The 12,985-nt window shown below is 37.4% G+C and overlaps 1 protein-coding gene across 5 annotated transcripts in view; it reads right to left on the bottom strand.

Annotated features, from left to right (window-relative positions):
• ACER3 (alkaline ceramidase 3) overlaps nucleotides 1-12,985 on the bottom strand; it is a 164,011-nt gene that overhangs the window by 3,745 nt on the left and 147,281 nt on the right. For 4 of the 5 annotated variants that reach the window (XM_021704731.1, XM_044919738.1, XM_021704733.2 and 1 more), the window contains 2 exons: nucleotides 5,904-6,005; nucleotides 3,568-3,672 (listed from right to left, as the gene is read on the bottom strand). In XM_021704731.1, the coding sequence (XP_021560406.1) occupies nucleotides 3,568-3,672; nucleotides 5,904-6,005 (207 nt within the window). The remainder of the gene's footprint in view (nucleotides 1-3,567; nucleotides 3,673-5,903; nucleotides 6,006-12,985) is intronic. The other variant, XM_021704732.2, reaches the window with a different exon arrangement.

Raw genomic sequence — 12,985 nt, 5'->3', positions numbered from 1 at the left:
GATCATGACCTGAGCCGAAGGCAGACGCTTAACGACTGAGCCACCCAGGCGCCCCCTTCATTCCAATTTTGTTGACTGTCCCAATAATTTCTCTTTTTTCCTTTCTGATCCAGGTTGCTATCTAGAAACATGCCCTGCATTTGGTTTTCATATCTTACAATTTTTTTCTAACTAGAACAGTTCTTCAGTCTTTTCTTGTCTCATGAACTTGATAGTCTTAAAAAGTATAGGACTTGCATTCTGTAGAAGGACCTTCAACATAGGTCCATCAATATTTCCTCATAACCAGACCTAGGCCATGCATATTTGGCAGGAATACTACAGAAATAATGCTGAGCTCATTTCAGTGTATTTTATCAGGAGACATACCATAATGACCTGCTCTGTCATGGCAATGTTAACCTTAAATGCATGGTCAAGTTGGTTGCTGCTAGTTTTCTTCACTGTAAGTCACCATTTCCCCCTTTGTATTAGTATTTCATGTGGAGATATTCTAAATTACACCAATATGTGTTCCTCATCATACTTCCATCTATCAGCCAGAGCATCCATTGATAAATAATACATATCAACTATTCTAAGATGGTTGCCAAATGGTGATCATTTGTGACCACTGTTTCTTCTGCATTTTTTTTTTTTTAAGATTTTATTTATTTATCTGACAGAGAGAGACAGCAAGAGAGAGAACACAAGCAGGGGGAGTGGTAGAGGGAGAAGCAGGCTTCCCGCTGAGCAGGGAGCCTGATGCGGGGCTCGATCCCAGGACCCCGGGATCATGACCTGAGCCGAAGGCAGACGCTTAACGACTGAACCACCCAGGCGCCCTCTTCTACATTTGTTATGGGGCATTCTTTTGTAAGAAGAGCTTCCCTTCTCATTTATTTGTATTAGTATGCACTCATAGATTCTCATTTTATTCAAAGGGTTATAACTTGAAATTCTTGCTATTTAATTTTGATATTCACACTATCTCAGGTTTAGAAGGCCAAAGCTTGCCTTTCAGCCTTCACAGGGGTTCACAGAGCTAAGCAATACATGTATGTGTAAGCACATGTATACATATATATTTATAACTTATACAACACACATACATCTAACTTTTTCCATATCTATGTGTACATTTATGTTGATGTCACACACTCATGAGTTCATACTAATACTATTTTTTAAGATTTTTATTTATTTATTTGAGAGAGCGAGAGAGCACAAGTAGGGGAGAGGGCAGCAGGCAGAGGGAGAAGCAGACTCCCCACTAAGCAGAGCCTGATGCGCAGCTCAATCCCAGGACCCTGAGATCATGACCTGAGCTTAAGTCCGACACTTAACCGACTGAGCCACCCAGGCGCCCCTAATAATTTAAATTCTAATCTAACCCCCTCAAGATTCCATCTAGCTTTCCCTCTTTCCATATTTGTAAATCCCTTCTGAGACAGTGGAGAAATCAGGCTTTTGTAATCTCCAATATATTTACTTATTGTTTAATCAATGAATTTACTTGTTCAGTGTAACCCATTTCCTAACTCCAGCCACCTCCTCCACCCACCCTGCCATATCCCTTCCCCTCCTCACTCTGCTTCCCTGAACTGCACAGCAGCCACTTCCCCATCACCACCGGATCTGACCTCGTTTCCTCATTCCTCACACACTGAAAGCGGCCACCGCGGCACAGCACTTCTCCCCGCTCAGTACCCCGCCTCCCTGAAGGGTTTCCATACCAGGAGGAGAGAAAGCGAAAGGGAAAGGGAAACGGAAAGGGGAAGCTGAAAAAGGGAAGGGGAAAGTGGGAACCCTAATGTTTAAAAAAATAGCATATGATGAGTATACTTTCACTTCTTATTTATTATAGAACTTTATGACTGTATTGTATAACACTGCAGTAATGTCCTCGGGACTTCTTGGGCAGTGTTAAGGTGCTAAGTTTATAATTCTCAGGCTCATTTTATAGTTATTATTTCTCCTCTTCTATCATTTTTCAATTTCCTCAAACATTTCCTATCCCGTCCCTTTTAAATTAGCTATTTCTAATGTGCTATGGGCTGAGAATCCAAATAATCAATGTAGTAACAGGTTGCAAAAAGTAAAATAAATATACTCACAGTCAGAGTTTAAGAGCTCTTCCATGACTAATAACCTTGAGCTCTTCAGAGCATGAATTCAATGATTCTTATTTAGCTGCCCAGAAGTTCTTTTTCTATAATCCTCAGGTAGTTATATTTTAGATAATTCACATTTCCTAAATAAATTGATCTCCAGAGAGTTGAGATGCAAATGTTATTTTGAGGAAATATTCTACAAATTTCAGTTGAGTAAATTTTCACATTGGTTCAAAAGAAAATTTTCTTCCCCTTTCTAAAATTTTTCAGCTCTCTCAACTCTTGAGAAGAATTTGAGATTAAACATATTCTGACCCCCTAGTAAAGAGATCAATAGGTACACATTCATTCATTAAATCATTTAATAATATATACTGAGTGCTTACTATCTGATAGCTATTGTTCTAAGCATTTGAGAGGGTAGCAGTGAATAAGATAAAGTCCCTTATCTCAAGGAATTTTAAGTCTAGCTGGTGGGGGCAAACAATAAAGCCTGGTAAGTGGAGAATGATATGGAGGCATTATTTGAATAGTGTGATCAGAGAGAATTCTAATTTCATTTTGGTTGTAAATGATTAACCTCCAACAGACTCTTGAGCAAGGGAAGAAAACTGGCAACTAACTTATCTCAGGGAAGGAACAAATTAAGCTGGGAACTTCTGATACACATGCTTTCCCAGTCTGCTACTTAGGGGATCTGGCTGCTTTTTCCCCTCTAAATCTGTTCTCTATAAACAAAGATATGTTGACAAACAACAACAAAATATGTTGATAAACAAAGAAATGGAAATGTTTACATTCTACTTGCTCTAAAAAGGAGATGAATGATTACTTAAAATGTAGGTCATGTGTCAGAGGTCAGTTAGTACAACTATCTCACTTTAAGGATGAGAAAACTAGGGACACCTGGGTGGCTCAGTCGGTCTGCCATCGGCTCAGGTCATGATCCCAGGGTCCTGGGATCTAGTCCTGCATCGGGCTCCTTGCTCAGTGGGGAGCCTGCTTCTTCCTCTCCCTCTGCCTGCCGCTCCCACTGCTTGCTCAGTCTCTCTCTGACAAATAAATAAAACCTTAAAAAAAGAAAAGGATGGGGCGCCTGGGTGGCTCGGTTGGTTAAGCGACTGCCTTCGGCTCAGGTCATGATCCTGGAGTCCCTGGATGGAGTCCCGCGTCAGGCTCCCTGCTCAGCGGGGAGTCTGCTTCTCCCTCTGACCCTCCTCCCTCTCATGCTCTCCTCATTCACTCTCTCAAATAAATAAATAAAATCTTTAAAAAAAAAAAAAAGAAAAGGATGAGAAAACTAAGCTTCAGAGAGGGGAAGGGACTTGCTTAAGGTCACCCAGGGGCAGAGGCAAAGCTAGAACATAAGTCCCTGATTTTTGTCTCTGACATTTTATATTTACAACATCCTATTTGAAGGGTAAAGGGAAAAAAATACTTCAATACTATGCTAAAAAAACTCTCTCTTTCCTACCTGAAAAGGATGTGAAGATAAGAACCAAGGCCAGTTAAAATATGCCACCATGCATGAAACTGTGTGGTAACACCTATGATAGGTGGCACCTTCTTTCGAAAGTTCCTGTGTAAAGAAGGGGAAAGAAATCACTGTATTATTATTTTTTTAATATCAACAACTAATGCTGACAGCCTTTGAGCAATTTGAAATGTTATTCTCAGATAGGGCAATTATTTAATTTCCTTAAGTCTGCTGTAGTCTGCATATTGTTTTCCAAAGTATATTTTGAGGAATAGTGTTCCTAGCAGAAGTTCCATGAAGAAATGATTCTGTGTTCAAAGAAAACATAGAAAATAGTACATAGTTTATTGCTCTCTTGGAAACTGCAATGTCTATTAATAGAAAGAAGGCTTTGAGAAGTCCTATCAGAACTATACAAGAGTTATTTTCATTTTTTTTAAGGTAATGTACTAATGGACAGCCTAGGCGCAGCTGAGTCTCAAATTCTACATCTTTTGATTAAGTGTGTACCATAGTAATATTCTCATTTATTAGAAGGGAAAAAAAACAATGTAAAACTATTTCTCTAGATATCCCATGAGTTTTTGAGACAACTACCATCTCTAAGAACGTACTTTATTTCTTAGTGGCTCTTACCCAGAGGAGGATGACTTATCTCAGCAGTGTAAACGCTCTAATGGGGCTTCTGCTGGGTAATACGGATTCAGAACCACTCATTCAGAACTTAGTTTTCTAAGCAAGGTATATTACTTGTTTGTGTACATTTAAAATATATATTTACTTACTGAATTTTTTATTTTGGAAAACTTCAAACATGTGCAAAAGTGGGCAAAATTATAATGTACCCATTATCCAGCTTCAACAATTATAACTTACAGCCAACCATCTAGACTCTCATCTACTTCTCCCCCTCCATATTTTGAAGTAAATCCCAGATATTGTATCATTTTAACTTTAAATACTTCAGTATGTGTCTCTAAAAGATTAAAACCTCTTTAAAGGTTAGGTGCTTTAACCTGCCTGGGTGGTGCAGTCGGTTGAGTGACTGACTCTTGGTTTCCACTCAGGTTGTGATCTTGGGGTCATGATCTCAAGGTCATGAGATCAAGCCCCAAGTAGGGCTTCACACTTAGCATGGAGTCTGCTTGCGATTCTCTCTCCCTCTCATGCTTGCTCTAATAAGTAAATAAATAAATCTTAAAAAAAACCTCTTTAAAACATAATAATACCATTTTCACATATAAAATATTAACAATAATCCCTTAATATCACAAAATATTCCATTACTGATTAAAGTTCCAATTCTCATAAGTTTAAAATTTTGTTTTGCAGTTTGTTTGCTTGAATCAAAATTTAAAAAAATCAACACTCTGCATTTGGTTGATACAGTATATCTCTTAAGTCTCTTATTTATTTTTAGATATTTTATTTCCTCTTTCTTTCTCTTTCCTTCTTTCTTTCTTCCTTCCTTCCTGAGAGAGAGAGAGAGAGAGAGTGCGCCCATAGGGGGAGGGGCAGAGGGACAGAGAGAATCCCAAGTAGACTCTTCACTGAGCGCAGAGGCTGACACACAGGGCTCCATCTCACCAGCCCATGATCATGACCTGAGCCAAAATCAAGAGTCGGACACTTAACCGAATGAGCCACCCAGGCGCCCCTTAAGTCTCTTTTAATCTCTATGTTCCTCTTTCCTTTTTTACCCCCTCTGCCATTTATCCTGTAGATTTCCCACAGTCTGAATTTTGCTGATTGCCTCTCTCTGGTGCTTTTCAATATATGTGTTTATGCAAAACTTGAGGGCACAGAATTTTGAGTTGGAAGGACTCACTAGTTTAACCTCTTCAACATGTTCATTTTATGTAAATTGAGGCCCAGAAAGATATTTATCTTAGTGACAGACTAAGGTCCACAGACCCAAAATTCAAACTCTAGTCAATACAAAATTGCTGACAAGATGGTAAAAGGAACACTTGCCTTTCTTAGAAAATAACATTAAGTATATTAAAGTACAAAATTATATGCATGTATCTTATATGCTTCTTACAAATCATTAGTATTTTTTCAACCCAGGAGATTAGGCAGATTTCAGAGGCCTAATTAACATCTGATCAACTCTGTAATTCTGTGATGCATACACACAAAAATCCCTACAGATATTATGTAATAGTCTTAGGTCCAAATTTTTAGGTTAATTAAGCAAGTATTCTCAGAATTTAACTTCAACAATGGGAAAAATTCACTTCATAGCACTAATAATTCTATATGCCTATGAAATTTTCTGCTTAATAGATTGCTTCCAAAAATATTTCTTAAAGATTGAAAATATATCTTACCTCAGTGAATCACAAAAGATGTTATCTATGTTCCATAATAGAAATCCCATTAAAAATATACCCAAGGATGTATAACCCAGTCCTCTGAGCCATGGATAAACCCTGTGGGGAAAAAAAAGAAAGCAAACCGAAATTTTGTTAAGTCATGTGATGATCAGAGCTTGAAGCTACTGCTTTCATGAGAAGGAAAGGTTTTCGTTAGTATAAAATAAAGATTTTATTTATTTATTTGACAGAGACACAGTGAGAGAGGGAACAAAAGCAGGGGAAACGGAGAGGGAGAAGCAGGCTCCTGGCTGAGCAGGGAGCCCGATGCGGGGGCCGATCCTAGGACCCTGGGATCATGACCTGAGCCAAAGGCAGATGCTTAACGACTGAGCCACCCAGGTGCCTGGTTTTCATTAGTATTAAAAGCAAACTTATCTATTAAATTCTCTAATACATTTGCCTATTACATTTAGCCATTAAAAAAATGAGAAAGAATATGCCATTAAGACTTTGCTAAGTGTTTCAAGAAAGTAAACTGAAGGCCCCCAATAACCTTGTCAGTCCCCTGGAAGAGGCAGGGGGGTGCTGGAACAGAATTAACATTGAGTCACCTGCTCTGTGTCAGGCAGGCACCATAATCAACTGGATACACAAGCAAATGAATAAAATCTTCAAATAAACCCTATAAGGCAGGTATTAGTCTTTGCACTTCACTGATAAGAAAACTGAAGCTTAGTGAGTTACCCAAAATAAGAACAGTAGCTTATATATTTTTATAGCTTCAATGATGTATCACTGACTTACATTTAACTGAATATATTTCAAGTGTACATTTGATCGGTACATTTGTATATATCCATGAAACACTACAATCAAGATAATAAATATATCCATCATCTCCAAAAGCTAGTTTGCATTTTTTTAGAATGTTATATAAATGGAATAACACAGTATATCCTCTTCACTGTATGGCTTCTTTCACTTGGCATAGTTATTTTAAAATTCATCCATGTTGTTATGTGTATCAATACTTCATTTCCTTTAACTGCTGAGTAGTATTCCATTGTATGGATATACCACAACTTGTTTATCTGTCCAAATGTTGGTGGACATTTATGTTGTTTCCATTTTTTTCTATAACAAATAAAACAGCTATGAACACTGATAAGTAAGTTTTTGTATGAACGTATGCTTTCATTTCTATTGGGTAAAAAGCTAGGAGAGGAATAGCTGTATTGTACAGCAGGTGAACGGCAGGTGAACGTTAAACTTCTTAAGGCACTGTTAAACTGCTTTCCTAAGTGATGGGATCCTTTTACATTCCCACCAGCAGTGTATGAGTATTGTTCTATATCCTCACCGACACTTGGTGTAACATGGGTATTTTTTTTTTTAATTTTAGTTGTACGTTGTAGGTGTCAGTGGTATCTCACTGTTGTTTTAATTTGCATTTCCCTAATGACTGTTGTGGAACATCTTCTCATGTGCTATTTGCCGTCCATGTATCTTCTTTGATAGTTTGTTGAATCTTTGCATGTTTAAAAAAATTATTTGCCTTCTTATTGAGTTGTAAGAGTTCTTTATATAGTCTAAACATTAAATCCTTTGTTGGATATATATTTTGTATTTTCTCCAAATCTGTGATTTGCCTTTCACTTTTTTTTTTTTTAAAGATTTTATTTTATTTATTTGACAGAGAGAGAAAGAAAGGGTGAGCACAAGCAGGGGAAGCAGCAGGCTGCCCACTGAGCAGGGAGCCCAACGTGGGGTTCGATCCCAGGACCCTGAGATCATGACCTGAGCTGAAGGCAGCCACTTAACTGACTGAGCCACCCAGGCGCCCCTTGCCTTTCACTTTCTTAACGTCTTTTGAAGAAAAAAATTTGTTATTTTGATAAAGTTCAATTTATCAATTTTTTTCATTATAGTTGTGTTTTTTGTATCCTATTTAATAATTTTGCCTAACCAAAGGCTGCAGAGACTTCTATATGTCCTTCTAGAAGTTTTATAATTTTAGCTTTTACATTTAAGGAAATGATTCAATTCTAGTAATTTTTGTAATGGCATTAACTTTTATAATGGCATGAGTTTAAGTTCATTTTTAAAATAAGAATATCCAGTTGTTTCAGCACAATTTATTGAAAAGATTATCCTTTCCCCCACAGAATTACCTTTGAATGTTTACTTAACATCAGGTCAGTATGGATGAATGGTCTACTTTTGGATGTTTTATTGATCTATATTTCATTCTTCAATTCATTCAATCATTCAGTTCAATTCATTCAATCAAGACAATACCACATTGTCTTGATTAGTGCAGCACAGAGTAAATCAAGGAGTGTAAGTCCTCTTTGTCATTCCTTTTTTTTTTTTTTAAGATTTTATTTATGCATTTGAGAGCACTCGTGGGAGCATGGGGGGGCGGGGGGAAGGAGAGGGAGAAGCAGGCACCCCACTGAGCAGGGAGCCCAATGCGGGGCTCGATCCCAGGACCCCTGGATCATGACCTGAGCCGAAGGCAGACGCCTAACCGACAGAGCCACCCAGGCACCTGTGTCATTCTTTTTTAAAATTCTTTTAGTTCTTCTAGATCCTTTGCATTCCCATATAAATTTCAGAATCAGTTTCTTAATTTTTACCAAAAAGCCCACAGAGATTTTGATTATGATTGCATTAAACTTATAGATCAGTTGGGGAGAACTGACATCTTAACAATATTGAGTTTTCTAATCCGTGAAAATGGTATATCTATCCATTTATTTAGGTCTTTTTAAATTTCTCTCAGCAAAAAACTGTTCATTGTAGTTTCCCATATGCAGGTCCTACATACAGTTGCTAAATTTAATCCTTAAACATCTGATTTTTTTTGGTGCTACTGGAAATTGTATTTTTGAAATTTCACTTTTCAATTGTTTGCTGCTAGTATATAGAAATATGATTTTTGAATATTCATTTGAATTTCATGACCTTGCTGAATTCCAACTAACTACTTCTAGTAGTTTTTTGGTACATGTCCTATGACATTTTCTGTACATGATCATGCAATTTGCAAATACTATATTGGACAAGCCTTCAACCAGTGTAATGTTGAATAGAAGTGGTGATAATAGATATTCTTGTTTTATTCATCATTTTAAAGATAACTTTTTTTTAAACATCTCATTACTACATGTATTAGATGCTGTAGAGTTCACAAGTTAAGAAAGTTCCCGTCTATTACTAATTTGTAAAGGGTTTTATTTTGTTTTTAGTTTGTAAATAGCTGTTGAATTTTATAGAATGCTCTTTCTAAATCTACTGCTATCTTCATGTACTTTTTTTTTTAAGTATGGTGAACGACAAGAATAGATTTTCTCAAATATTTTCTTATTTTTAACTGTAAGTATCTGTATATAAATGAATGAAAAAGGGTAGTTTTTTTTTATTTTTTTAAAAGATTTTATTTATTTATTTGAGAGAGAGAGAGAGAGAAACAGCATGAGAGGGGATAGGGTCAGAGGGAGAAGCAGGCTTCCCGCCGAGCAGGGAGCCCGATGTGGGACTCGATCCCGGGACTCCGGGATCATGACCTGAGCCGAAGGCAGTCGCTTAACCAACTGAGCCACCCAGGCGCCCAAAAAGGGTAGTTTAAAAACCACCAGGAAAGCACAAACCTGGCTGTGCATGGAAAAAGCATTATTGCCACTGTTTGAGAAAGGTTCTCAGAGAAGATTAGGTTAAGAGGATCACAGTCTGTCTTCAGCTTTTCAGAGTTTATCATAACCCCATTTAGGGGAGGCAAGAATGAGTCCCAGGAAACATAGGGCTCAACACAGTTGAAGGCATCTGGCAGGGCTGCAGTGTGGGCCAGGTGCTGAGATGTGACAGAATATGATCAATGGGAGTAGGGTACTCTCTATTTTCTGCGTCTAAGCTTACTTACCGGGGCCAATCTTCAGCTCTCAGCAGTAGTTCAAAGCAAAATTCTTCTGTGGGGTGAAATGAATGTCTTTGGTTATCCAGGCAGCAGGGTACAGAGGAGAGAGCAAGAATTTCATCAGCACATGGTCCCTACAAGCTAAGTAGATGAGATTCTGGGGACAGACTACCCATTATTAACAGGTATGAGAATGTGTAATACAGAAGGCCCTCAACATATCTGGGTCTGGAGTCACATTGCTTCATTCTGGACTACCTTCCTGACTAGTGTATAGTTATCATCTGAGAAATTCTTTCCCTACCTCTTCACCCTGAGAATTGCCTTTACCTCTCTCAACGTTAGATCTCCTATGTCTTGTATCTCATGTCTTCCTCCTTTTTGGTTTACTCTCTCATTATACATCCGTCAGTAGGTTTCTGAGTAATAGTTTACGGACTATAACTTTTTTTGAGAACTCAAATATATGAGTTGATAGTTTGGTTGGCTGCAGGATTCTAAGTTAGAATTCTAGCTGCCAGTTTTGTTTTGATAAGTCGCAAACCATTCTGATTCCTGATCCTTTGTATGTATTTCTGCCTTCTAAGTCTACAAACTTGTGGAATCTTCCTTGTCAAGATTTCTGAAACTGGCATGGGTCTATTTCTACCCATTGTGTTGAATAGCCAGTGGGTTGTTTCAATGTAATAATTCATGTCTTTCAATTGCAGGATATTTTCTTAAGTAACTTTGGTAATGATCCCTTCTCTTCCATTTTATCTGCATTGTCCCCTCCCCCTTTTTATGCTGGTTCTTGTATCTGGCCCAGTAATATTGAGTCTCTTCTCCATTTCTTTCTCATCATCCTGATGGCACCCAGGTGTGTGTGTGTGTGCGTGTGCTTCTGCTTTTTCTGCTGTGAAGCCCACAGACTTGAGGAAACACTTCACTGTTTCTACAGCAGTGGTGATGAGTGGGCCCAAGGGTCCTGAGGCCTCATGCTATCTTGTTTACTCTGGACCACACCATGGGTTTAGTGTCTTCCCTGTGGTAGATTCTTACTGGTGGATGGTGGATTGCATAAATGCAATCACAATGTGTGTTCTGGAGAAGGAATTCCAGTGGCTTCTTTAACTGTAGCTTTCAAACCATTCACTTCAGTTTTCCATTTTACTGTATTTTTAGTATCTTCCGGGGGGGGCGGGTAGAGATTCTCTGAATGTTCCTTTTTTTATACTGCATCCTACTCTTGACTCACAGATATAGTATATTTCTAGAAATATGAATGGATTAATGATATTTGTTGTTTTGTTATTTTTGAAGTTTTCTTCTTCATGCATAAGTTGTTTGTTCTAAGTTGATTTTCTTCCCCCTTATTTGTTTTGGTCTCTTTCATACTGGATGCATTCATCATGTCTGGCACTGTTTCCTCATTCTTTTTTTTTTTTTTTTAAAGATTTTATTTATTTGACACAGAGAGACACAGTGAGAGATGGAACACAAGCAGGGGGAGTGGGAGAGGGAGAAGCAGGCTTCCCACTGAGCAGGGAGCCCGATGCGGGGCTCGATCCCAGGACCCTTGGATCATGACCTGAGCTGAAGGCAGATGCCCAACGACTGAGCCACTCAGGCGCCCCTGTTTCCTCATTCTTAAGAATGGGAAAATAAAAAGATGACCATAAGCTCTAAGCATGTGGTTGAGGCCCTTAGACTAGTAACCTTTATTGTAGGGTTATTTTGCTGCGCCAATTGTTAGGGAACCCCCAAATCAGTATCGTTAGATCTTTTAGGCTTCTCATATTCCCTAAAAGAAGATTCTCTCAATTTTCTGCTTAGAAGTTTTTACATTCAACATTCAAAATGCATAAGGTCATCCAATTTCTCTGATTTCACCATGGTATTCACATGCTCAGTTGTGTCTGGCAAAGCCCAATCTAGAGACACTGCTCACCTTTACCAGAAAATAAACCTACAGGCTCCTGCAGTTATTCAGTGGTATGGAATAGGTGAGGGGATGTGAGCATTTAACAGCTTCTTAAGGCTTTTAACCAGTCCTCTTTATGTTAAACCCCACTTCCATCTGCTTTTCCAAACTGTCTGTTGCTGTTAATGCTTGATACTTGAGAAAATTCTGATGTAAACTGGAGGTTCTTTGTTTAAAATTCGGCTTTCTTGGATTAGCCATAATCCATCTATTTTTCAGCTTTTAAAATTTTATTGAGTCTTCTTGTGGGTTTATGCTTTATAAATAAATTCCTTTGTTGGAGTTTTAGTAGGGTTTGAGAAGGGAGCAAAATTAGATTGAAGATGTTGATCTTTAATGTTATATGTTTTCTTTTCATTAATGTCTGACCTTTAGTAGTCCCATTCTTCATTTCTATGTGGATTGATTCTATTGATTTTTTTCTAATTATTGAAGTTGTACGCTTAGTTCATTATTCTTCAGTTTCTCTACTTCTAATATAAACATCTAAGGCATAAATTTCCCTCTAAGAACCAGTACTTTGTAGTACTTGATCTGTAGTACTTTCACTATGATTACTTTGTAAGTATTATTTCTACTGAGATTTTTTTTTTCTTACTTGTATTTACAAGTGTGGTTTTAAGTTTCCAAATATATGGGCTATTTTGACCAATCCTGTTTTGACTAGTTGTACTATAGTCAGAAAACATGTTATACTTTAAAGTTTGTTGAACCTTGCTTTAAAACTAGTGTCTGGTAGATTTAATAACTACTCCATGCATGCTTGAGAAGACCAAGCTTCTTTAACTTAAATATATTACATCAACTTGTTATTGTATTTTTCAAATTTTGTCTATATCCTTGTTCATATGGTTACTGTGTTAAAATATTTCAGCATGATGGAGCACTGATATACTTCTCTTCGTAATTCTGTCAATTTTTGCTTAAAATTTTCCATACAAGGTTTAGAACTGCCTTTTTTTTCCTGGTAAATCAAATCTTTTAATAATAATGTAGCAAACACATTTGTTTTAAATAATGCTTTAATTTTTTTTGTTATTAAAACAGCTAGTCCAACTTTCTTTTAGTCAGTATTTGTGTGGCACATATTGTTTTTATACCCTTTTCTTTTAAAAGTACTGTGTATTTAGGTGGATTTTTTGAGACTAATCAGGTGGTTTTATTATCAAATGTAATAATTCTACGAAAACTCAGTAGTATTATAGTAAGTATTAC

This window comes from Neomonachus schauinslandi, chromosome 11 (genome assembly GCF_002201575.2).
Source record: "Neomonachus schauinslandi chromosome 11, ASM220157v2, whole genome shotgun sequence".
In the NCBI taxonomy this organism is placed as follows: Eukaryota; Metazoa; Chordata; class Mammalia; order Carnivora; family Phocidae; genus Neomonachus; species Neomonachus schauinslandi.
Note: the sequence above shows the minus strand (reverse complement) of the source record. Positions and strands in the feature narration are given on the sequence as shown.